This window comes from Telmatherina bonti, assembly GCF_933228915.1.
Source record: "Telmatherina bonti genome assembly, chromosome: 19".
NCBI lineage: Eukaryota > Metazoa > Chordata > Actinopteri > Atheriniformes > Telmatherinidae > Telmatherina > Telmatherina bonti.
Window position 1 is genome coordinate 33,280,153 of NC_136617.1, and position 27,970 is coordinate 33,308,122.

General features: G+C 42.0%; 1 protein-coding gene across 1 annotated transcript in view; it reads right to left on the minus strand.

Annotated features, from left to right (window-relative positions):
- Positions 1–5,936: 5,936 nt before the first annotated feature.
- The window catches only part of thsd7aa (thrombospondin, type I, domain containing 7Aa), a gene marked incomplete at both ends in the record, with an annotated part of 109,372 nt that continues 87,338 nt past the window's right edge, over positions 5,937–27,970 (minus strand). Inside the window, 11 exons of the mRNA XM_079259088.1 lie at positions 5,937–6,024; positions 9,229–9,316; positions 12,454–12,667; positions 13,828–13,910; positions 15,916–16,011; positions 16,228–16,401; positions 19,390–19,564; positions 25,077–25,222; positions 27,226–27,343; positions 27,428–27,543; positions 27,613–27,754. Coding sequence (XP_079115214.1) covers positions 5,937–6,024; positions 9,229–9,316; positions 12,454–12,667; positions 13,828–13,910; positions 15,916–16,011; positions 16,228–16,401; positions 19,390–19,564; positions 25,077–25,222; positions 27,226–27,343; positions 27,428–27,543; positions 27,613–27,754 — 1,440 coding nt within the window. The remainder of the gene's footprint in view (positions 6,025–9,228; positions 9,317–12,453; positions 12,668–13,827; positions 13,911–15,915; positions 16,012–16,227; positions 16,402–19,389; positions 19,565–25,076; positions 25,223–27,225; positions 27,344–27,427; positions 27,544–27,612; positions 27,755–27,970) is intronic.

The window sequence follows — 27,970 nt, forward strand, 5'->3', positions numbered from 1 at the left end:
TCCCCCACATCCACACTGTCCCCCACGTCCACACTGTCCCCCACGTCTACACTGTCCCCCACACCTACACTGACCCCACGTCCACACTGTCCCCCACGTTCACACTGTCCCCCACATCCACACTGTCCCCCACGTCCACACTGTCCCCCACGTTCACACTGTCCCCCACATCCACACTGTCCCCCACGTCTACACTGCCCCCCCCACATCCACACTGTCCCCCACATCCACACTGTCCCCCACGTCTACACTGTCCCCCACATCCACACTGTCCCCCACGTCTACACTGTCCCCCACGTCCACACTGTCCCCCACATCCACACTGTCCCCCACATCCACACTGTCCCCCACACCTACACTGTCCCCCACATCCACACTGTCCCCCACGTCCACACTGTCCCCCACAACTACACTGTCCACAACATCCACACTGTCCCCCACATCCACACTGTCCCCCACACCTACACTGTCCCCCACGTCTACACTGTCCCCCACGTCCACACTGTCCCCCACGTCTACACTGTCCCCCACGTCTACACTGTCCCCCACGTCCACACTGTCCCCCACGTCTACACTGTCCCCCACGTCTACACTGTCCCCCACACCTACACTGTCCCCCACATCCACACTGTCCCCCACGTCTACACTGTCCCCCACGTCTACACTGTCCCCCACACCTACACTGTCCCCCACATCCACACTGTCCCCCACGTCTACACTGTCCCCCACGTCCACACTGTCCCCCACGTCCACACTGTCCCCCACGTCTACACTGTCCCCCACACCTACACTGACCCCACGTCCACACTGTCCCCCACGTTCACACTGTCCCCCACATCCACACTGTCCCCCACGTCCACACTGTCCCCCACGTTCACACTGTCCCCCACATCCACACTGTCCCCCACGTCTACACTGCCCCCCCACGTCTACACTGTCCCCCACGTCCACACTGTCCCCCACGTCCACACTGTCCCCCACGTCCACACTGTCCCCCACGTTCACACTGTCCCCCACATCCACACTGTCCCCCACATCCACACTGTCCCCCACGTCCACACTGTCCCCCACGTCTACACTGTCCCCCACACCTACACTGACCCCACGTCCACACTGTCCCCCACGTTCACACTGTCCCCCACATCCACACTGTCCCCCACGTCCACACTGTCCCCCACGTTCACACTGTCCCCCACATCCACACTGTCCCCCACGTCCACACTGTCCCCCACGTTCACACTGTCCCCCACATCCACACTGTCCCCCACATCCACACTGTCCCCCACGTCTACACTGTCCCCCACATCCACACTGTCCCCCACGTCTACACTGTCCCCCACACCTACACTGTCCCCCACATCCACACTGTCCCCCACGTCTACACTGTCCCCCACACCTACACTGTCCCCCACATCCACACTGTCCCCCACGTCTACACTGCCCCCCCCCACATCCACACTGTCCCCCACATCCACACTGTCCACTACATCCACCATGTCCATATTGTCCACACTGTCCCCCACATCCACACTGTCCCCCACGTCTACACTGTCCCCCCCACATCCACACTGTCCCCCACGTCTACACTGTCCACAACATCCACACTGTCCCCCACACCTACACTGTCCACAACATCCACACTGTCCCCCACATCCACACTGTCCCCCACGTCTACACTGTCCCCCACATCCACACTGTCCCCCACGTCTACACTGTCCCCCACGTCTACACTGTCCCCCACACCTACACTGTCCCCCACGTCCACACTGTCCCCCACATCCACACTGTCCCCCACGTCCACACTGTGCCCCACACCTACACTGTCCACAACATCCACACTGTCCCCCACATCCACACTGTCCCCCACGTCTACACTGTCCCCCACATCCACACTGTCCCCCACGTCTACACTGTCCCCCACACCTACACTGTCCCCCACATCCACACTGTCCCCCACGTCTACACTGTCCCCCACGTCTACACTGTCCCCCACATCCACACTGTCCCCCACGTCTACACTGTCCCCCACACCTACACTGTCCCCCACATCCACACTGTCCCCCACGTCCACACTGTCCCCCACGTCTACACTGTCCCCCACACCTACACTGACCCCCACGTCTACACTGTCCTCCACATCCACACTGTCCCCCACATCCACACTGTCCCCCACGTCTACACTGTCCCCCACACCTACACTGTCCCCCACATCCACACTGTCCCCCACATCCACACTGTCCCCCACGTCTACACTGTCCCCCACACCTACACTGTCCCCCACATCCACACTGTCCCCCACGTCCACACTGTCCCCCACGCCTACACTGTCCCCCACGTCTACACTGTCCCCCACGTCTACACTGTCCCCCACGTCCACACTGTCCCCCACGTCTACACTGTCCCCCACGTCTACACTGTCCCCCACGTCCACACTGTCCCCCACGTCTACACTGTCCACCACGTCTAGCACTTCCACCATATCAACATTGTCCACTATGTCCTCCCCCATGTCCACCACCTCGAGACCATTTCACGTCTACTAACTCAGATGATTCCAGTAACTTAAGTTTGTAGGTTTTGAACCTCTTGGACTTCAGTGAAGTAGATTTTACTTTGCAGTCAGAACATTTTGCTCCTTTAAACAATCTTTTCATTGTTTATTATCAGCAATTAGTCAAATACATAAAAACAAACAGTAGGAAAAAGACAAGAGTTCGTCCACAACTTTGTTCTTCACAAGTTTCCAATATTGCTTTAACCACATCCACATTCATGCCTCCAGTCTTCTCCTTTCTCTTCTCTTTTGTTGTGCAGTTAAAAAGGAAACATTATAGTACATGAAAATTATGTTAAAAAAAAAACAAAACAAAAAAAAAACTTTATTTACAACTCATTCTGAGAAATAGAAAAGAAACATTCCGTAAACTTACGAGCAACAAACTTCACAGCACGTTAAAAACGCCACCTTCTGGCACCGATATGAAAACCAGTAAATAAAACTCGGTTCACGCTGCGTGACCGGACTCAGATTACAGCAGGCAGCAATGGAGGCCGTCACCTTCCTCTCCCGGTATTCCCACCTGATCCCAGCAGGCCTGATTTACTCTCCTGTTGGGACAAAGTCTCTTCTGATGACTTCAGACCTCCAGCCACATCGAGGTCGCGTTATTTATGGAAGACCAACCATTAGGAATGCGGTAAACATCATCAGAATAGATTTAAGGACACTGTCGTTTGGTAGAGACAGAACATCTCAAATACCTGAAGAGCAGAAATGAGCTGAGACGCAGAAACTTCCACGAACTGTTCAGCTGAGAACAGAGAACTACATCAGGATGCTACTTTCATCACAAAGGCATTTTTATCAGGATGGTGTTTCCAGACGTCAGCCTGAAAACAGCTGGTCACCTCTTCAATCCTCCCCAACGAGCCCGTTTACATGCGCATCCAAATCTGATTAACTGGGAGTAATCAGATTACTGGAACGATGGGATTTTATGTGTTTGCATGCATGTGGGAGCTTTGTACAACCTTCGTCTACTTTCTCCAGTTTATCATCGGATTTCTGTTGGAGGACGTACCAAGTGATGTAACTTCCTGTTACATAAAAAGCATAAAAAGAACAATATTACAGACTTATGAAGAGTTAGAGGCATAATGTGAATTACCTTGAATAATGGTGTTACATTTTGGAAATCTGTAGATGCTTTCAAAACTACTAAAAAGAAAGGAATGTAATGAGTAATTAATGCAAATGTTGGAACAACTGGATGTTGGATGTGAATATTGTAACTGTATAATAAGAATGGACATAAGATGGTTATGAAATTAATTAAGGGGCAGATATCATAAGATTGCTCTTCTTTCTGGTCCTTTTCATTCAAGCCAAATTTAATTGGCAGTCTTATTTTGTATTTATTTTTATGTTGTTTTAAATTAAATAAATAAATTAAATGGAGTGAAATTTACGTTAGCCTAGCTGCTAACGTGGGAACTAATGAGCAGCTAAACAGGCTCCATGTAAATATTTTACTTTGTTTAAAGTCCAGCTTCTTGTTGCGTCACATCCTCCTGACGCCAATTCCGTCCGTTTAACAGAAAGCATTTAAAAGTTTACGGGTCTGTTTGCACAAAGACACCAAAGTACTGATGAGAAATGCAGACGTGTTAATATTATTTCTCATAATCAGATAAATACTGATGAAAAACTGATTGTTTTTTGGATTTGCCAATATATTATGAAAATAAAAAATGTTGAAATGAAAAAAAAAAAAAAGCATGATGAGATTATTACGTCTACGTGAGAGCTTAAATTATCTGATAAGAAATCAGGTAATGATCAGATCTTTGGGGTGCATGTAAACGGGACCAATGGCAGTAATCTGATTAAGGTGAAACCTCCCCGTTTGTTCATGCAGATCTGTTTTGTTTTCTTTATTGGCGTTCAGCAGCAGGAGGTTGGGGTATAAATTAAGTAAAATGCTACCATGTAGCCGCTTTAGCAACTCATTAGCTCCGCATTAGCAGCTAACACTAAGACGGCAGGTGCTGCTACGTTCAGCAAAGACTAGATGTTTTGGAAATAACAAGAAGTTACATCACAATGCACATTTAAAATAAATATAACAGACTGGAAAATGTTCTTTTTTTTTTTTTAGAATTTCCCATTTCAGTAGTAGAGCTGACTACAGTAATCTGATTACTTCAGAGTTATCAGATGACCATGTAAACAGCCTCATCATCGGATTTCGCATCGATCAGAAGCCAAACTCTGAGGGACTTCAGTAAATTCTCAACAATGACAAATTACAACACGATTATATTGAGATTAAGTAGGAAAAAGGAAGAAGTGAGTTAAATGCAACATCTATGTTTAGAAACACGTTTGGTTGAGTGTGTGAACGCGGAACTCAAACTGGGACCACCAAGGTCATAAAATGGCAGAACTTCCTTCCTGTTGTGTGTCTGTTGAACTGAACGGAAACGTCTCGCAGGTCGGATCCGCGGGAACGAAGGCAGTGTGAGACTGAGATTACCGCTGAAACATTCAGCTTCGGTCCGTGTGTTTTATAGTTTAAACAGAAATGTTTTCTGATGTATAAAAAAAGATTAATCCTGACGTGTCACATGCATGTTGGTCCGTCAGGCAACGAAGGAGCTCCGGCGATGTCGGGGAAATGTAGCTGTACATACTAGAGACCTAAAGCTGAGACCACATGATAAATAAATAATAATAAATACAAATCTATTTACATGGAGACAGGTCTTATGGCATACAAGAGAAAATAGAAGAAAAATTTTATCAAACATTAAGTTCTGTTTGCAATTTTTTTTTTGCTTTTTTGCTTTTATGGGTTTTTTTTGTTGTTTTTTGAGCACAGGACTGTACGTCGTCTTGTACTGAGAGGCAGTTTCATATGGCAAAGCGAGACATTAGTACATGATATCATGCTGCACTAATATAGTGCAAAGTTACAGTATGCCAGTAAATAAAAGGGTGGAGGCAGGCGGAGGCGTTGGCAGCTCTGGCTGTGTGTTCGTGCTCGTACGACCAGGAGGAGTCGGGAAGTCCTTCCAGGGACCAGGAGCAACGAGCGATGCTGATCTCCAACAACTCAGCTGAAAATCAGCAAACAATGGCAGAATGTTTGTGCTTTGACAGCAGCGTCTGCTGGCAGGAGTTGATGACGACGAGGCGAAGGCGGACTTCCTGAAGAAGAGAAGACGTGAACGAAGGCTCGTGTGAAACAAAGCACCCAAACGTAAGATGACAGAAACGCCAAAGCTGGGGATGAAAGATGGGAGAAGCCTGCTGAGGTGTTTCTTTCTGTCTGCATGTTGGCCCTGGCGTTAAAGGGGTTTCCATGGCAACCCTGTGTCCCAGACGGAGACAGATGTCTGTACAGAAAGTCGGCGCGAAGCGGGAAAGAAGACTCCTACATGTCGGCGTCTCCGTCGTAGGCCAGCGTCAGCGGCTTCAGTCGGTTGTTCATCTGCCGTCGCTGAGGCTTCTTTGGCTTTTTGCTACAAAACAAACAAACAATCAGATCAACTCGTCTTTGTAAAAGTTAAGAGAAGTTGACCTTCAGTCAAACCTTTATTCCTTTCCATTTATTTATTAAGTATTTTTTTCTTTCATATCGAATTATATTTAATTTTATTTCAGTTTATTTTGTTTGTTTTCTTTTTTTAAAAATGTTTTAAAATGTATTTATTTTGTTTTTATACAACATCTAATTAAATGGAGATGTTATGGGTTAATGACTCGTGTTGCTTCCTGCATGAACATCAGAGGAACCTGTGTTTAATTCAATCATCATATTAATAGAATTCCAGCTGATTGATTGTTTTTATATTTTCATCCAGGCGACAAGTCAAACATGAGAGAAGCAGATCGACGTTTTCAGATTTGTGTTGGTAAAAAACCACATGTACACAGACGTAAGGCCGATGATCCAATGGGCATTGTGGGCACAGACACACACCCACTGGGTGTGTTGCTATTGGTTCCACTGGCTGAGAGATGTTAGAAATGTCGTTTCACAGTGTTTCATTCACAGTTTTCATGATGTTGCTGTAGGGAGGGGGCCTCTGTAACACTCTGGGCCCAGGGGCCCTGTGCACCTTTTATCCGGCCCTGCGTACACGCGAGCCACATGTGAAGATACGTGCATACAGGAGAGAACCACATGTGGGTTTTGTGACGGTCTTGGGTTGTTTGGGTTCAGAGATTTCCAGGCAACATTTGAAGAAGAGAAAAACAAAGTTGGGCTGTGATTTACTGAAACATTTATCTAGAACCACTGATAATTAAATTAATAATTCATTAACTCATGAATAACCAATTTATGAACAAATACCCAATTTATTAACCAATTTATATAAAATAATAATAATCAGTAAATCCTGTAATTTATAGATGATAATGGCAATCATAATAATTCAGGAACTGGTTCTTCCTCCTCAACAGGAACATTTACAAAACAGAATCTGTTGTAATTAAAAATTATTCCAATGTCCTGCTTTAATAAATGACAGTGTTAATTACTGTGTGGTGAATCTAATTATCACTGACGACTTTATGAACAAGTTGTGAATCTGTTGCTAAATCTTCTTTTCCTCACCTGAACATTAACTGAATATTTACTATTTCATAACCTTTACAGAAACGAGCTCGGCAGCATCATCCAGATGTTGCATCATAAATCTCCATTTTTCACAGCAGGTCCAACAAACTGACGGCTTTCTGTGGAACTCTGATCATCCTGGACATTTTAATTTAATTTAATTTAATTTAATTTAATTTAATTTAATTTAATTTAATTTAATTTAATTTAATTTAATTTAATTTAATGACAGTGTAAGCAAACAGATCCAAACCTTTTGGAGGACAAGTTAAGTTCAGACTGAACCACAGCAGACGTGATGAAGGTAAATTTAGCAGAAACAAACATTGTTTGTTCAGGTTGTTTTCCTGTCGGATTATTCTACACAGAGTTGATAAATAGCAGTTTTCTGGAGAAACATCGTGGAACTCGGTGATGTTTGTCAGCAGGTCTGTCAGGAAGCAAAACTCTCCCGGCTACAGCAGGTCTGTGGTGCATCCACGCTGGAAAAACCCACTTCCTGGTGGCCACATTTCTACTGTTTATTCACGTAAACATGACAAGTTAACTCAGCAGAGAAAACTCCATTTCTCATTTCAGCTGCTGGACAGGAAAACAAAACTGAAATCATCATATCAGCCGCAGCGCAGCGGTGACAGGATGAAGCTGAGGTGAGGATGAGGAGCATGAAATGCAAATGGACGGCCACTAGATGGAAGCAGAATAACAAGAACTGACCATTCCTTCCCCTGTTTCCAGATCCTGAAAGATTTTTATTATCTTCACCGCGTCAGTCCATCATAACTAATAAATAATGGAATGTGTTCAGACAGAGGCTTCTTCATCCCACAGTCCTACATAATGGCGCCTGCTAAGGACAAATAGTTTGTTCTGCACTAATAATATATAATAATAATATATTTAATGATATAATTTCCCTTTTGAGGTTTTATTATATTTATTTCAATTTGAATTCAAATTAGATAGGAAGAAATAATATTTTATAAAAGGCTAGACATGGTATCAGGGGCTTAAATGTTTAACTTCTTTACACCAACCTTATTTATAAATATATATGTAACAAAAAAAAATTTAAAAAAACAAAAAACAAAAACACAGTAAAAACTAAGGAAAGAATAAAAAATGAGTACGTTTTTAAATAAACTACAACTAAATACTGCATAAATGAATGAAAAAATATATAATAAACAATGACAATAAATGCATTGCCAATAAAAAATATAATATATATAAAATAAAATAAAATAAAATAAAATGAGATTGACTATGTTCTGATGGATATTTGAAGCCAAACTGTGCTACCCTTAAGATGTCTCCAGACTTTATAGAGGAGAGGAAATTGGTCTGTGGGAGGAAAGGGGTGAGGGGGGGAGGCTGCACGTCTCACCTCCAGGATGGGATCCACTCACACGAGCGAACAGGCACGCTGTGTTTAGGCACATGCTGCGTGAAGCTGGCTGACAGGAAGGGAGCGAGGCCCTGACTAAGTGATGAGAGTTTCAAAGTGAGCAGGAGGCTGTGACGCTTCCTGCTGGGATGCCGACGGAGGCTGCTGGACCTGCGCCTCCTCCAGGAGCTGGTTCTGCCGCTGTAACTCATCGTGCTCTAGTTTCTGGCAGGCGGGGCAGATGTAAGGCACTGTGTAACTGTTCGGGTCTGTCCAGTAAACCCCATCTGAGGGCGGGGTGGAGCCCGACTTGCAGCAAAGGCAACAACCACAAGAACTGAAGACGGAGTGTGAAAACGATGGTGGAGAAAGAAAAAGAAGAAATGAAAAGACAAACGATGGAGAAAAGAACAGGATGAAGAAGATGAGCAGTGATGTGAAGGAGTTTAAATTCAACCTCGTCCAGATTAAACGTTTATTTTATGTTTATGTTTGTGTTCTGTCACATACAGGCAGCATTTCTCTGTCCTCATGTCCATCCAGCTGGATTTATTCTGAACATATAACTCTTTAATTCATCGTGTTTTGATGAAAACTACGTTACCGTGTCACATCTGAAGCCTAAATTTGCTCGTTTTCTCCGTCACATGACTGGATGTTGATGAATGAAAGTCCAAATCAGTGGGTGAATAAAGAAGTGTACGTATACATTACCATGCTAGATATGTCATAGAGATGAGGAAGACGAGTAGAACAAACACTCCTGCAGCGACTCCGTATACCCAGGTCTTCAGCTTCCCATCTGCAGAAACACACACACACACACACACACACACAAATCCCCGTATGGCCAGAGTTACCAGGCATGAAAATCTGATTTGACTCCTAATTATTTCTGAGAGGAATCGTTTATTATTTTCATAATAAACAACAGAAACAGGATGTTGGATGTTTTAAACTGGAGTTTTTCTGGAGCCCACACTGCAAAAACTCCAACTTGTATTGGTTGGCCTGACACAGTCATTTAAGTAGGTAAAACTTAAAAATATGTATTAATAGCATTTAAAGCAAAAATGTTAGTAATCCCAACAAAACAAGCAAGTTGTTTGCCCCAAAACAATTAGGTGAGTTGTTAAATATGATAACTTTAAGTTGGAGTTCAATACAAGGGACAACAGTTCTGCTAACTTTAATTTCTTTGTTGTAAAATGCGGAAAAACCAACTTTTTGAGTTTGCACTTTTCACTTGAAGTCTCACTTGGCTGTGCTGCCTCGAGCTGGACTCCACGCAGGTAAGTTTTTATTTAAATTAAGTTTAAATGGTATGGGAATTGTTGGCTAGTGTTGTGTAGTATGTTGTAGATTTATGGAGGAGGCAACCTACACATTTTCAACATTTAAACACAAACAGCTTTTCACTCAGCAGCCGTTAGCAGAACTGCTGCATGAGTTAGGAGGTATTTTATCTGGGCTGATACTGTTCAAACAGGACAAGACATGTTAGCTTCTGCTGGTTAGTACCGTTCTAACAGGACAAGACATGTTAGCTTCTATTGGTTAGTACTGTTCAAACAGGACAAGAAATGTTAGCTTCTACTGGTTAGTACCATTCAAACAGGACAAGAAATGTTAACTTCTATTGGTTAGTACTGTTCAAACAGGACAAGAAATGTTAGCTTCTACTGGTTAGTACCGTTCAAACAGGACAAGAAATGTTAACTTCTACTGGTTAGTACTGTTCAAACAGGACAAGAAATGTTAGCTTCTACTGGTTAGTACCGTTCAAACAGGACAAGAAATGTTAGCTTCTACTGGTTAGTACCGTTCAAACAGGACAAGACATGTTAGCTTCTACTGGTTAGTACCGTTCAAACAGGACAAGAAATGTTAGCTTCTACTGGTTAGTACCGTTCAAACAGGACAAGAAATGTTAGCTTCTACTGGTTAGTACCGTTCAAACAGGACAAGAAATGTTAGCTTCTACTGGTTAGTACCATTCAAACAGGACAAGAAATGTTAGCTTCTACTGGTTAGTACCGTTCAAACAGGACAATACATGTTAGCTTCTACTGGTTAGTACCGTTCTAACAGGACAAGAAATGTTAGCTTCTACTGGTTAGTACCGTTCAAACAGGACAAGAAATGTTAGCTTCTACTGGCTAGTAGCCAATCTATCTATTTAAAATATTGTGTTGGTCAAAATATAGGCCTGCCCTGAATTTACTACATTGCTTTTGATTAAAAAAAGGTTTAAATATTTGTACTATGACCCACTGTGGGTTCCCAGGCTTGGATATATTGTCCTTCTGTTTAAAAGCATTGAAATGCATTTAATTGGCTGCCCTGTTTTATACTGACTGCTGACTTTCTTACACTAAACTGATGTAGGTGTTGGGTTTAGGTATAGATATAAGTTGATAACCCTAAATAATAAATGTTATTTTAATTAATGTTTACTGCAGCAAAATGTATTAAAAATAAAAACACTGAATGTGTACTCTGTTCAGCTCAAGGGTCTAGTCTAGTCTGTGCATTGTAATTAAATTTATAAAATGCTATGTGTAACGTATCACATTTCTGCTGACAGCCTTACTAATTCCCAGCAAATTGTCACCTTTGTTTTTCAGATTGAAATGAATGCAGTTCAAGTTCTGCAAGTTTACCAACGCCATGGAAGCTGTTCAGTTGAAACATTATCGGCTACATCACAGAGGTACAACACGGCTTTACAAACACTGAGACTGCTGCACTTTCAGAACCATCTGTTCTTTGAAATCACATCTTTCACGACTGCATAGGACTGTCCAACTGTCCTTTTTTATGAGCACAAGTTGTCTTTCATTTTTCTTATATTGTTTTTTTATTTGTCTTTTTATTTGATTCAATGCTGCTAGTTTAAATAAAACTAAGGTTTTGAGGATGTATGTTGCATCTGTAATTATTTATGCATTTGATTAGAAGTGATTGAAATTAAATTATGAAGTTGAGTTACATTAGCAGTGTGCAATTTTAAATTACTCTTTAATTATTCTGCTATACTAACTTAATCAAATTCAAGTGGATTTTGCGAAAGAATTTGAGTTATTACAGTGTAAAATGATAAATTATTACAACTTATTAAAGAGTTAGAGCAATTAAGGATTAAAAGTTATAACCATGTAGATTTTTAAATTAGTACAACTTGTGGAACAGTTACCAGAACTAAAGATGAAAAGTTATTACAAAATAAAGTTATAATTTAGTGGAACTTACAATTGAGTTGTAAAAAAATCCTAATTTAGAGTTGAGCAAACTCAAAAGCAAAACTTAAAATAAATTAGTTTAGCTGTTCAACTTAAAATTTGATCGAAGTTTGTTGCCTTAAAATTTTAAGATCATCCAACTTTTTCTTTTTTACAGTGCATCAAAAAAGAATTAATTTATTTGTACTCTTAACCAAACTGACTCCACCGGAGTTTAGCCACTAAAACCTGGTTAGATACATGATACGATGCCATGAGGTCATCAGGCAGACCGTTATTCATCACATGCATGTGAACATGTGCATGTGAACACGTGCATGTGCACGTCAACCTGCACACGCAACACACCAACATTTCACAGAGGATGTCGCTGCTTATTTTCCTTTTGACATTATAATGTTTCCTTTTTTTTTAACTGGTTTAACTGGTTTGGAACACTGTGATCCCACCAGTGCCTCTGGAACTAATAAAGTCTGTTGTTGTGGGACTTAAAAACATGGATTTTGTGATGAAAAATAAAATACAAAATAAAAAGTTGAACTTAAACAACTGAAACAAACAATGAAAAAAAATTATCTAAATAAACTTCTACAGCTCATTTTCTGTTCCAGTTTTTCTTTTGTTGCACATGATGCACATTTACTGTGCAGCACAGCTCAGATCGTCGGCACCGGTGGAACCAGGTTTGGTTTGTTACCTGGACCGAAGGGCTGCAGGAACCAGGTCCGTCCTGCCCTGCCGGGTGAGCTGGCTGCAGGCTGCGAGGGGCTGAACGCTCGGATGGTCTTCACATCCGCCTTGTTGTCGCCTCCGGTGGGGATCTCCAGCACAGGGATAAGAGTGCACTGATCCAGCATGCCGTCAGAGGTCATGACTTCAGTGTAACCTTCCTCGCAGCCACACACACCCGCCTGATGGAGGACAGGAAGCAGACAGGGTAGAAAAGACATTCATCACTACCGTCACCAGCAGAGCAGCTTTACCATCAGATGGAGGCTTCATGCCAAGCTGTGGAGAACCTGAAGGATACACGCCCACATAGTTTACCTTCTTTTCACATCTCACAGTCACTCCTACAGGATAGTTTATACTGATCAATGAACATAACATGCATGTCTTTGCAGACAGAAGCCGGAGTACCAGGAGAGAACACACACACACATAAACACACTGATCAATCTCCCAGCTGAGGCTCGAACCAGCAACCTTCTTGTTGTCAGACCACAGCGCTTAAATTAAATTAAATTAAATTAAATTAAATTAAATTAAATTAAATTAAATTAAGAATTAAAATTAAATTAAATTAAATTAATTTAAATTTTGAATTAATTTAGATTAAATTAAATTCAATTTAGAATTAAAATTAAATTCAATTTAGAATTAAAATTAAATTAAAACAAATTACATTAAATTAAAATAAATAGAATTAAATGAAATTACATTAAATTAAATTTACAATGAAATAAAATGAAATTAAATTAAATGAAATTAAATAAAATGAAATTAAATTAAATTTAGAATTACATTAAATTACATTACATTAAATTAAATTAAATTTAGAATTAAATTAAATTAAATTAAAATAAATCTAGAATTAAATTAAATTACATTAAATTAAATTTACAATGAAATAAAATGAAATGAAATGAAATGAAATGAAATGAAATAAAATTAAATTTAGAATTACATTAAATTACATTACATTAAATTAAATTCAATTTAGAATTAAAATTAAATTCAATTTAGAATTAAAATTAAATTAAAACAAATTACATTAAATCAGATTAAAATAAATTTAGAATTAAATTAAATTACATTAAATTAAATTTAGAATGAAATAGAATTAAATGAAATTATATTAAATTAAATTTAGAATTAAATTAAATTAAATTAAATTAAATTAAATTAAATTTTTTCTGAAACTTAAATTTTATACATCAATTTCCAGAGCTACACAGAGATATCCATCCTTTAAACGTTCCAAACATTTACTTGTTTCTAGTAAAAACAAATGATGATGATTCAGTCAGGCCAGAGGCAGCATGCTGTAAACCTCATCTCATGAACTCACCTCTGTGCACAGAGACCAATGTTTGGTACACGGTGGGTTACAGGATCGGTCAGCCATTGGTTTGGCTGTTGCCAAGCAACCACCTGCAAAGAAAAAAAGCCAAGAGGTCAAACTGATGAGGTTATTGGTATTTTAATCACTGAAGGACGTAAAAACCGTGGTAGCTCTTTGGCTTTTGTCCTTCAGTTGTGTTGGAGAGTGTGTGGCTTACATCATCAGCTGACCCACTTACAGGGTCTTCGGTTTTTATCTGTGATGTTAAGACCCACAACTCACACTGGGATCCTGCTCAATGGACCTTATTTTGCCTCGAAATGCAACACAATCATAAAAAATATCTGGATATTTCATTGTTACTGTATCAGCAAGAGGCAGTAAGAGTCAGAACTGCCAGCTTAGCACAAAATAACAAAAATCCTCAGGAGGACGGTCCCACTGATGAACTGCCTTTCACGACTGGAGCCCAGTGAGGAAGAAGAGGAGCCACAATGGAACTAGGTACAGACAGAAGAAGTAACTGATGTCCTGAGGTCTCGGGGGCTAAAGAAGACCCCGGGTTTCAGGCTATGCATAGAGGATTCCAGGAAGCAGGTAGGAACAGCATTTGTAGCAAACAGGAAAATCTGTGTAACCTTTGGAGTCGGACCACCATCCAACTGGGAAAGGTTCTACAACAGACATCATCAGAGATCTAAGGCTGCTGATACCCTGGAATGGTAGACTGAGGGGTAGTTCTCTTCAAGAAGAGGACCAGAAGGTGTGTTCTTCAGCCTCCCTGGTCGGACTTTCCAAGATAGAGAAGGAGCACTGTGGTTTTCATTCATGTCATGGAACCATGGACCAGCTCCACACCTTTTGCACGGTCCTGGAAGGAGCATGGAGGTTCATCCAACCAGCTAATTTGTAAACATGGAGGAGGGATTCAGCCTCGTCGTTCTGGGCATCCTATTGGAAGTGCTGGAGGATGGCGTACCGGAGCCACCAAAGGCCCTTTCGGTTCGGTCCATGTTAGGACAGAGCTTGGTCCACTTTGCCAGCAGAAAGTTGGAGTTGTTTCCAGTGATGGTTGGATTCCGCCATGGCTGCCCTTTCTCACAGATTTCAGGGTACAGCTAAGGTGTTGTGGGTTTGGTAAGTTTGGTGGCCTCAGGTCCCTGCTTTTTGCTGATGATGTGGTTCCGTTGGCTCTATTAGGCCACGATCTTCAGCTCTTGTTGGAGCGATTCACTGCAATATGAAGCGGCGGCGATGGGATTCAGCACTTCCAAATCTGAGACCAATCCAGCCAGAAAGGGTTGCAGAGTCCTCTCCAGGTGTGGAAGGAATCCTGCTCCTCGATCAGGAGTGAAGGAAAGAAAGAGCGGGAGATTGGCAGGAGAATCGGAGCAACATCTGCAGTCATGTAGTGGAGATGTGCTGAAAGGTGAAGCTCTTGATTAGACCTGTGGATCTACTGTACGTTCCCACCTGCACCTCTGGCCACCAGCTGTGGGTAGTGACCAAATCCGGTGCCAATTGCAGCAATTAGCAGGCATTAGGCGGGGAACACCCTGGACAGGTCGCCAGTCCATCACAGATCATGAATACAGAAGGACAAAATGAGTTTCCTCCACAGGGTGTCAGGAGTCTCCCTTGGAGATGTGATGAGAAGTTCAGTCATGCAGGAGGAGCTCCGAGGAAAACTGCTGCTCAGCCACATCCAGAGAAGCCAGACGAGGTGGTATCTGGCTGGGAGGCCTCCTGGGCATCTCCTCTGTGAGGTGTTCTTGGTACATATCTCCAGGAAGGAAACCTGTGGAAGACCCAGGATACACTGGAGGGTCTGGGAACTTCTCATGATCCCCCTGGATGAACTGGAGGCAGTGGCTAGTGAGAGAGAAGTCTGGGCTTCTCTGCCCAGACTGTTGCCTCCCTGACCCCAGATAAGTGTTAGCTTTGGGATACTGCATAGAAACCTCAGGTTTCCTGGTCAAAAAGTTGTTCCAGTTGAACATCTGTCCATGTCAAGCTGCTGACGGAGGCTTACAGGGAGTGTAACGATAGGAAATCTGCGTACTAACTGGATGATAAAGGAGACATGATGCTCACCAGTGACATTCAGGCCGTCTGAACGCTCACACCAGACCTGGCGGGACGAACTTCTCCACGGACCCGTCCTCCACTTGTATTCAAAACAATGGCCACCTAATGGACATTATCAGATAGTTTATTTCTTTGTCATTTTGTTGTTTTGGATCATAATAATGGTATGTTTGGATGCAGATGGCCTTTACAAAGCTCCATTACTGTTGTAAAATACAAAACAAACATCACATAGTAATGTCTGAATGAATGACGTGAAACACCTGAAAACACTGCTGATGTTGTCTGTTAAGGACTGAGTGCACAGCATGAACTCACCTGTACATGGCCGGGCCTCCAGTTCCTGCTCCGGACACTGCAACAGGTTCTCTGGATCCTGAGCTACAACAGCTCTGGATCGGACCTGGACTGAGCCGAAACCAACGTCGTCACCGTTCACACAGCTTAGCTGGCACAGACTCCACGCAGTCCAGTCTGTCAAGTAGCACTCTCCTACAGGACACACACAGTTATAAGTGGTTATAAAAATCCAGAAGTTGCCACTCAGAGGTGCACGATGAGCCAAATGTGAGATTATGAACAGAGTTTAATAAAAACTATAATAAATCCAAGTGAAATCCTTTCCTGTCAGATATTTTACAGTATCAGGATGAAAAGAAGCTGTGATTGGTCAAACCAGTGGCTCACTCTAGACATGTCGAGATGAACGTCTCCACGGTCCCATCCTTCACTTTGTAAGCACAAAGAAACCTCTTGTGTTTTCTGGCTTCACTGATGCCAGTACTGATACTGATGTTGCTTAGTAGCAACACTACTCTATAAATGACGACAAACAGACTGTAAGTGCTTTCACACTATCATCTTCTGTTGACTGTTACCTTAGCAACAACAAAAAATACACTGTAGATTTGCACCTTCCTCATCACAACTGAAGCAAGACGCAATGCTTTCACTGCCGCGCGTTTATCACTCATATAATATTCTATCCTAATTAATATAGCAACATGCTCTTTATTTATTTATTTCTTTATTATTTTTTAAAGCTGTCCAGCATCTCAGCATACAGTACGGACATCTGTGTGCCATATTTCTGCCAGACAGATTTGCTCTGTCAATGGAGACATGTCATGTATTTGGCTGCCCTTGATATTCTGAGTATTTTTATTATTATTTTTATTAAAGTCGTCATCGGACTTGATATGGCAGCGCTGCACCTGACAGTGGAAAAGAAAAAGAGAAAAGAAAATGAAAGGAAAGGGAAAAAAAGAAAAAGAAAGAAGAGAAAAGATTGCGTCTAAGCTGCTAAAATCACAGTATTCGCAAAAACACAAAAAATACTACAGTATTACAGTACTACAAGATATATAAAGTGGAGTATTAATAATATGCAAAAAAAAAAGTTGACGCACGCACACACCCGTTATCGGACATACCTGCAGAGAGACTTAACAGATAAACATCTGCAACATTTAGTAGGAAGTATGTGGAAAGATAAACACTTTTGTGGGCATCCGCATGTGAATGTGCAGCCTGTGGTCATGCCATCAAGGATCAGCTGAGTACGAGTTAAAGGAGCGCGACCACGGCCTCAAGTGGAACCCAAGGCCCCCAGGGCCCAGTAGGCCCACCAAACCCAGAGCCCAGGCAGCCAAAGCAGAGAGCGCTGCCGTCCCCCGAGCCCAGAGCAAAGGAAGCATCTGGGCAGGAGCACCAGGACGCAAAGGGGCACCGAGTAGCACAGGCGATGTGCTACTAGGGGAGCAGGCCCAGCGGGCACCGGGCACCGAAGCGCGGACCAGATGGAGAGCCAGCACCCCACAGGTCCCAGGACCACCCATACCCCCCCGGCAGAACCCCGACCAAGACCCAGTGGGACCTGCCCGCCCAGAGCAAAACCACTGCAGGCCGGTGCCACAATGATACCAGGGGCAGGAACCTCAAGGACAGATACATGCCTGTAACACAGGTACATGCCTGTAACACCTCCTGCCCACCCTCTCCCTCTCCTCCACCCCCCTCAAAAAAGAAAAAAAACTGTTTGGCAGTTCTGTTTTCTCAATGGAAAATTGTGGGACAAACCTTTATGTTTTCTGGTTTTAAGCACAGAACAGCAGCAAAAAAGACGGATAACTGCATGAATATGAAATAAAGTATGAAAACAGAAACACCCTCTATTAATCGTTCAGATGACAAAAAGTTGAGGGGATGATTATGTAATCATATATGTGCACCACTCACCAGGTTTACTGCAGTTATAAACAACAAAAGCTAGCTTTGTTATCTTTGCTGCTTGGTAGATCACAGAAAGTAGGAAGTTGTAGCGATAAAGAGGAAGGGAGACTATTAAAAACTGTTGCACATGTCTATCCCAACTCAGTCTAAACTTATCTCAAGATGTCTGAATTTAACTAAAAATTTTCAATGATCATGCAGTTCTGACACTGAAAGCTTCTCTCATGTAAAAACTGGGAGTTACACAGTCGACTCAACAAGCAGAGAGCGTTCATGGATCTGTCCGGCCAGATGCCACTAATCCAACACGTGTTCTCAGCTCAATCTCAGGTTCATCATCTGACTTTCCATGTTGCTTCATGAAACTAAATAAGAAGACAAGACATTTTCTTCTTTCAGCTTTTGTTTTAAAGGAAAACAAATGTCCTGAATGTACAAAGAGTCACTCTGTGGTTCAGGATATAATCATATTTATCATCAAGCAGATGAACTGCAGGTATAGTGACATCTCATGGTTGACATCAGATGCAACACTGGAGAATCTTTCCACCCAAAGATCTTCTGTCAGTTCCGTATTTAAACACATAAAACAGAATAAATTTGAAACTAATAAGCTAATTAATCACAACTAACTACCAAGATTCATTTGAATAATTGTGATAATAAATAATAATAATCAGGACAACTACCAGGTTCTTACTCAATGGACAGGTGGACTGTACAACAAGGATGGCTGACTTCGGACCTCTTGGGCCAGGGTCCTGAAGGTTTTACATGTTTCCCTGCTACATCACACTTGGTGCCTTTCTAGCAGCTTGTTTTCAGGCTCTACACAAGCCTTTAAATGACCTACTGGTTTGGATCAGGTGTGCTGCAGGGGGAAACCTGTAAAACCTGCAACACCGTGGCCCAAACATCCAGAGTTGGTGATCCTTGCTCTAGAACATCTAACTATGGTCCATCTAACGGTGATCCAAACAGTGCTTACCTTGTTCAGTGTCTCACAAGTGGAGATAAAGAGCAGGTTGATACACAGTTATGACGGTGTCAGTCTTCACACCTCCCTCACCCCAGATTTTCTAATAAAACTACTGATTATATGGACTTTTATGCATACTTCTGTATTTACTGAGCACTATACTACCGATTATGAGAATGTGAGTTGTTGCTTGCAAATAACATAAAATGACTCAGAAACCATGGCAACAGCTGGCTGTAGGATTGTGCCGTGTTGTGTGCTTGACCTACCGGGACAGGGAACGGTGCAGGATTCCTGCAGAATGATTTGTGCTTCTCCATCCACTGAAGGCTCCAGATCTCCACAGAGTTCCTCATCCACCATGCTGCTTTCCTGCTGACCAGAGCCATCCGACACAAAGCACGACACGTTCCTGAAGCGCACTCCTTCTCCACACCTGGCCCCCTGATGGAAGTCAGAACAGAGAAGCACACCCATGTAAGTAGCACCTACTGAACCTCATGCAGAAAATTCCCAGCATGTAACCATCTATGAGGTATTTCAAGGGGTTTTGTTCTTTGAAAACTGAAGGACAGATGATCTACAGCGGCAGAAGACCAGACAAGGTGACAGTCCTGTCAGCTAAGAACTGAGGCTGCAGCTCACACCAGATCTGGTCCAGTGGAATACCTCTGGGAGATTCTCATCATGGATGCACAGTCAACACATCTGCACATACTGTGTGATACTATCCTGCAGAGACTCTTATCAGTTCCACAATCAGCTATTGATTGGTCCTTTTGCAGCTCCTCCAGAACCCAGCAGCACAGGTTCTGTCCACAACCACAGGCAGTTCACATGAACTGCTCACATAAAGCTAATCAACTTCCTTACTTTCAAAGGTCTTTTTATTACACAACACATCAATGAAATGCACAGCACAAATATTTAACTCTTTTGTTTTACTATCCAAACAGACACAACAACAACAAACAATAAACATCCACTATAAAAGCAAGAGAAAGAAGAAAAGAGAAACAAAAGGGTGATTCACAAAGGCTGCTTGAAGGCGATCGCGGTGGATCGCTCAAAGAAATCGTAAAATGGGGGCCACAATTTGTAAAATTTATTTTCAGAGCCATGAACTGTGTGTCTAATTTTTTCCAAATCCATAAAGGACATAATATCGTTTTACCCACTGTGCATGCAGGGGATGCAGAGCGTTTTCATTTAAACAGTGTAGGCCGTCTAGCCAATAAAAGTGAAAATTTTAATATTCCAAGCCTGGAGTTTGGCAATTTAAGCTCTGGCACCACTCCAAACATAGCGCACAGTGGATCTGGTTTAATGTGATGCTGCAGGACTTCAGAAACTGTATAAAAGATAGAGTTCCACAACTAGCCAATGAAGGACAGGACCAGAATATATAAAGCAAAGTGCCAAGTGCGCCTCTACATTTTCTACAACTCGGGTCCATGGCTAGGTCTATGTGTGCCGGCGTTGACAAGTGGACACGATGAACAAAAAAGTTAAATCGAATGAGTGCATGTCGAGCACACGTTGCCGTAGTATGAACCTGACTAAGAATAGAATCCCATAGTTTATCTGTAAAAGTAAAACTGAGATCCTGTTCCCATCTGCATTTAGTGACAGCTGTGGAAGAACATTGGAAATTAAATTGTCCAAAGTCTATAAAACACCCCTAAAAGTTGGATCGACCATTAGGTCATCAAAAGGATTGTTTGGTGGCTTATGATGAAATTGTGCTGTCATAGTTTGAATATAATGCTTGACCTGAAGAAAATGAAAAACATTGTGTGGAAGGAATAGCAAATTTAGCTTAGAAGTAGGGAAAACTTGCTCCACTCATGTATAAATCACCAAAACATTTCAGACCTTTTGTATGCCATGTATGAAATACACTATCTTTCATTGGTGGAATGGATACGGGATTTGCAGCAACTGGATTCTGAAGTTTGACCAAAAGGGACTGATAAACTACTCTATTAGTTCTCGGAAGATAAGAGCTAAGAGGAAGTGATGCACCTAAAACTGCAGGTAAGGAAGACTTACTGTCCACAGGGGACTCCATGATGACCCAAACTGGTAATGTGGGCTTTAAACAGAAATGTTTCCAATATAAACACACTTTGGATGTTTGCCGATATAGTAGTGTCGGAAGTTGGGGATGGTTCATGCCTCCCGTAAACTTGGGTCTCTGAAGAAAAGCTTTCCTCAATCTTTGGTGTTTACCTTTCCAGATAAATAAGTTTATCAAAGAATCCAAAGATTTAAAAAAAGAAAAAAAAAAAAAAAAAACAGTTTTGGGAATAAAAATAGGAAGACATTGAACAAGGTATAGAAACTTTGGAAGCGCAATCAATTCAACAGAATTACAATTTGTGACAATGATAGTTGGGACCACTTAGACAATAATTCCTTACACTGGTCAAGTAAAGGAAGAAAATTATTTTTATACAAAAGATTGAATTGTTTAATAACATATGGTCCAAGGTGATTCCCTAACTATTTCAAAGGTAAATTTTACTAAATTTTGATCTTGAGCCTCACAAATGAAGAACTATTCACTTTTATTGAAATTCACTTTGTATCCAGAAAGCTTACTAAAAATATCCAGCATGTACTAATGAGTACTGCAGGAAAGGAAGTGAGCGGGTTGGAAAAAATAACCAAAGATCATCTGCAAAGAGTGAAACTTTGGGTTCTATGCCACTCCTCCTGAGACCCGTATGTTCGCACCGCCACGGATTGCAATAAAAAGCGGCTCAATTAAATACATGGCATTTATATTGGCTGATACTCCTGCATGCGGGTATCTCTCCTGATGCATGCTGTTAGATGTCAGACAGTCCGACACGACTCAACAGCCAAAGATGCATCTCTTCCCACCCCGAAAAGACATTTTTGCTGGCTGTTGTATTTTCTGTGTTTTATTTTGTTAAAATTTTTTCGATGGAGTGTTGATGTGTGTGACCAACATGTGTAGGTTGTTGGAAATGTATTAAAAATTTAGAACAAAGTGTGTCCTGTATTGGTTCAATCTGGGACGCAATATTTGTTTGTCAATTAAAGGACGATTCCGTATTTTACGGGACGGGTGGCAACCCTGACTCCATTAATCACAAACCGAGAGTGGATATTCAAAATACAGAAAATGCACAAAGTTGATGCTACGCTGGTGTTACATCATGAATGCAGGACTTTTAAGCATCATGTGACTGTAATTTCTTCAGACTATTTATTGAAACAAAAGCCGTAGACATAAATGTCAATAATTTGTCATGTCTTTGGTGTTGTGTTGATGATTTCTAAATGTGAAGAGGATGATGAAAAAGCCCTCTGATGGACTGGTGACCTGTCCCGGGTGTACCCTGCCTGGTGGTTACTGGGATAGACTTTAGCTTCACTGTGGTCCTGAACTGAACTCATGTCAGGATTGCGTAATCGTGTATCATAGTTGGTGGAGGCCGACTTAAGATGCTTCATAAAACTGCTTTAAAGTGAATATTCATTCATTAATTTTCTAAACCGCTTAATCCAATTCAGGGTCGCGGGAAAGCTGGAGCCTAGCCCAGCTGGCTTTGGGCCAAAGGCAGGGTACACCCTGGACGGCTCGCCAGTCCATCGCAGGGACACAAAAAGACATTTAAAGTGAACAATAAACCATTAGATTATAAAGCAGGTCCAGTTTGACCTATAGTCTGGATGTGTGGAGTCAATGCAAGAGGTTACAAAACGGCACAGCTTTGCTCTGCCAAGATAAATGAGTGTTTCCCACGCTGTGAAACTGTCTGGCACCTGAAGGTTTGGTGCCACCGGTAATAAATAAATGTTGATGTTTCAGAGTAAAATGCATCCAAAGTGGACGATAAAGTTTTCATCAACTGATTTTCTGCCTGAACAGTCAGCTCTGCTCCAGACTGACGAGGTTTCAAAGCAGCAAAAATAGAACTGACGCGTATTTTAAAGAAGCGGTGCTTCCACGTGGGTGGTCAGTGGTTGGTTCAACAGTGAGGCAGCTTTAGGCAGGGGCAAGAGGGAGCAACGGGTTGTACAGCATTGCATTGTGGGACACCCTTTTTCTCCTCCCAGTGAACAACCAATCAGCCTTTAGTATGCAAATGCATTGACAAGTAGCCTCATTGTTGGGTGTTAGATTTCTCCCCCTCCCTGGCTGAGCTGCTGCAGTGGTAAAACTTTAAGGAAGTGAGGGAGTGAAGCTCTCTAAAATACCTTGTAGCGATTTATGGTGAGCTAGGCTACTTAATAACTAATTAATAATAAATACAGTAATACATCTATATCTATCTATCTATATATATATATATATATATATATATAGATAGATATATATATATATATATATATATATATATATATATATATATATATATATATATATATATATATATATATATATATATATATATATTTATAACATCTATATGTTCTGTCAACAGGTGTGTGGTCCTGTTAGTGGAAGCATTGCTCAGTCACACATAAGCACTGGATGTGTGTGCCTGGTTGGAGCCAATGGGACTGAAAATGGCCGGTGTGTGCCAGACGCTGTCAGAAAGCTCCAGCGTCATGTGAGAGTTCATTCTCCAAATCAGCACACGTCCCGGTACCGTCGCACCATGTTGTTTGACAGAAAGAGAAATTTGGTGATGTTTGATGGTTAATATTTTTTATGTTTTTCTTATTTCAATGTATCTATAGTTTTTATATTCCGTTCGTCCGTCCATCTGTTGCCACCTTATTGTGGTCAGGGGGGTTTGTGTGCCTCAGTGACCCTAAGAGCTACACCAGCAGGAGTTTAGCTTCTGGTGGGACACCCAAGCTGAACAGGTCTTTGGTTGGAGGCCTGACAAAGTACAATCCATTTCTTTAGAGTGTTGGACTCTACTAACAGTCCTATTAATTAAACACTTTTATAAACAACAATAACAGCAAAATGAGCTGAACCATGATATGCTTCCTTCACATTTCTGCCTGCCCCCTCATGTATGCATTCCTAGAACCGGTCTTGCTCAACAGCATGCTGAGAAATTTAGTACTTCATCACTGAAGTTATCCTATGAAGGCTACAGTACATTTAAGGTTCATTCTGACATCCGTCAACAAGCCGACTGTTCCAGACCGCCGAAGAGTCCACATTACCTCAAACACCGCACCGATCCACCTGTCGATCCCACGCTCCATCCTTCACCTAACTGGTGAACAACAAGACCCTGAGAGATTAGACCACCCTTGTTTACCAGAATTTCACGTTCACTTCTAATGCCTGGTACAAATAAACATACATGTGTGTGAAAAACAAGGATGGTCTAATAATTTTTTCCATTACTGTTTAGACACAGATTGGAAGACTTTGTCTCTGGCACCACTAGATGGCAGTATAACAGCCTGGTGGAGGAGTCAGGTCTGCAGGACTTAATAATTCCCCAAGTTAAAACCAAAACCCATGAGAGGAGACCTTAGTCTTCCTCCAGGACAACAGTCCAGATGACTGGAAATATCAGTTTATTTAACACCAAACCATTTAGTTCGACTGGCGTTTATAGACATCTTAATTTTACCTTTTAAAGTATTCCAGTTGGTCTCTCGTTTTTTTTAAAATATTTTTGTAACCTCATTTAGTTTTATGCTGTGGACTGAATCAGATTCATGAATGTTCATGTTCTGGAACAGAGCAGTAAACACGACACTAAAACCAACAAATTCTAAATGCTGCTTTTGTCAAACTTGAGGTTGCCAGTTACAAACAAAGCATGGAAACTATCTTTATGCATTTGGCAGCCAAGCACTGACTGTGTGTCATCACAGTCAATGAGATGACTGCTTCTCCACGTTCTGCTAACATTCATGACTTCTTTTCCTGTGTTCTCAGAGATTTGCTTGAACCTGGGGATTGTGGATTTAAACGGTTTTGCTGCAGATGAACACCTTGACTGACCTCAGACTTGCACTCAGACCAGGAGCTGTATCTCCAGCTGTAGCATGGCTTCGCTAGACAAGGCTTCCACTGCTCCATCTGGGACGGACATGGCCTCCCGTCGCCTTGAGGAGCCTGGATCACTGTTCTTCTTCTCCACAGTTTCCCTGGAGAAAAGTGCAGAAAAACAAACAAACAAAAAGAAAAGAATCACTGGAGTGTAAAACCTGAACGCTCCCAGTGTGTCGGCATGGAAACATGAAGCGAGTGGCTGGTCGAAGGTACGTACAACAGCCTCAGTTGGTGTCAAAATGATGCAAAGATAAAGAAATTCAGTTGTTTCAAAGGTATGATGGCAGATTATGTTGTGCTCAGAGGAGAATCAGAGGAGAAAAATATTTGAACGCTTGTGTTTTCCAAACAAATGTACTTTTATTTGTACCAGCCATCAGATATGAACATGAAATGTTGGGAAACAAGGATGATCTATGGAGAGAAATTAGTTTCTTTATCATCCAATCAAATAAGTCAGATTTGAAACCAAAAATGATTTTTGAAAGCAAAAAAAAAAAAGTGGTTTTTTTTTTTAGAGACAGAAAAAAATTAGGTTCCAATTAAAAATATATATATATTTGAGAAAGCATACTTCTCCAACTTCAATCAAAACAAATGTTTTCAATCAAAACTACTGTTTTTTACTCCAACTTTAAATCACAGCCCCAAGTTTTACACCCTGAAGATCACTCACTGGTTAAGCTGCTCCGCTCAGGCTATGACCAGCAGACAACCATGTTCCTGCTAATCAGTGTGATTGGAGCAGCTAGCAAGGCGTTATAATTCATTACTTGTGTTATTATTGTAAACGTATGACTGGTAGCGGCCAACGATATGTAGTGCAATTAATAACTTTTGGGAGAGATTTCAAGACCAATCAACTTACCTGCAAGCGGGACAGCAAGAGAAAAAAAAAACTTTAAAACTAGTAATCAAATGTTTTTTACTATAAAGAGAAGAGGACTTGTTTTTATGCACAATGGTTGTAATTTTTTACTGAAAAGCATTAGTTTTGATTGAAGAAAACTGTAGTTTTGATTGAAAACATTAGTTTGGACAAAGCGGCCTCCGGCGGTAAAAAGTGAAGCCTATGCTAAAGTGCATAAAACTGCAGTTCCCCCTTCATCCACTAGGGGCTGCAAAACAGAGCAAGTCCCCATAGACTCCCATGTTAAAAAGACCAACTTCACAGCAGAAATAAACATGTTCACAGCCTGGTACAAAAATCCATTTTAGGTTTAATAGGTCAGGTTTACCTTCATGACAACTGTGGGGGGGTGAATTTTTTTTTCTAACTCGCCCGTTTAAAAGTAATTTAATCTCTAAATTCTGCATATTTAGAGGCGTGTCCTTTTGATTGACAAGGTACCAATCAAGTCAGAAGAACGTAGAACAACTGCGGTTTTTAGCCGGTTAACAACGTGACTTAGCTTTAGCCTGCTTACCTCCGTTAGCTGGTTAGCTCCTGTTATCTCCGGGTTAGCTCTTAGCTACAGAAAGCTCGGCGTTCGCTAGATGTCAATCATCCACCGTGACGCTCACAGCCCCCCTCTCAGCTCCACCTCTTTGCCCATATTTGTATTTTCAGGGCGAGACGACACGCATGCCCCTGCCAAGATGGCGACGGTAGGAACCGCCCACCGAGCTTCAATTCAGATCTTCAGAAACCTACGGGTGACGTCACGGAGGCTCCGCCCATCTTTTATATACAGTCTATGGTTTTGATTAAAGAAATACAGTAATTTTGATTGAAGTTGGAGAAGTATGCTTTCTCAAATATATATTTTTAATTGGAACCTAATTTGTTTCTATCTCTACAAAAAAAATTTGATTCAGTTTTTTTTTTTTTTGCTCTCAAAAATCATTTCTGGTTTCAAATCTAACTTATTTAATTGGATAATAAAGAACCAAATTTCTCTCCATTGTGATCGAGTCATTTCTCTGTGACGGTAAATGTAGAACGTTAACGGCTGGAAGGAGTGATGATGATTATACGAAGAAAAGACTGAAATCATCGTGACCTTCAATGACGAAAACAAGAATGAGAAAACAACTACATTTACAGCAGCAAAGCCTCTGATGTTACTTCAGCTAAGACATGTACATGAAGTCATACCTGCCAGGCCACAGGTGTGTGTGCACTCGGACCAGGCTGACCAGTCAGACAGCTGGCAGTTAATGGGACACTCCACAACACAGGAAGCGTTCATCTGCCACTTCCTGTCCAGGCCCAGCTGCAAAGGGACAGCTTGCATTTCATCATCCGAATCATCACAAACACAGACAGAGTGGCGAACGGGAGGCGACACGTTTCTCACCTGTCTGCAGAAGCTGAGCTCCACAGACTTCCCATCGCTGCGAACACAGTCCAGCATGCGTGTTTTGATGCCGTTGCCGCACACTGCCCTGTCGCTGAGCTGACAGGTGCTCCAGTCTGCGGGGAAACTCACCGTTAGCCAAGCGGCCGCGTGATGCTCGCTCTGCTGGAGCAGAGCAGTCTCACCTGTGATGTTGTAGGAATAGTGAAAGCAGTTGCTGTTGACTCTGCAGGGTTCCGTCTGGGTCGTGGCGGGGCAGGTCTTCCCTTTTCCCGGCTGGCGGAGCGGGAATGCTGCCCTCTCACGCGTGCTGTTCTCATGACACGGCTGAGGAGCAGAGGGAAAACTTCTCTCAGGTAAAGTTCGAGCAAATCCAAACAAATATAAAGAAGCGGCTGATTTCTGGCAGAAACTTTTAGTGTACAGACACTGATCAGGAATCTGAGCTCATGATGAAAAACTTGGTTGGATTCCTTTTTGCTTGTTGTTATGATGGATTCATTGCCAGCGGCATAAAGATTATTCAGAATCTTCCTTACAAGG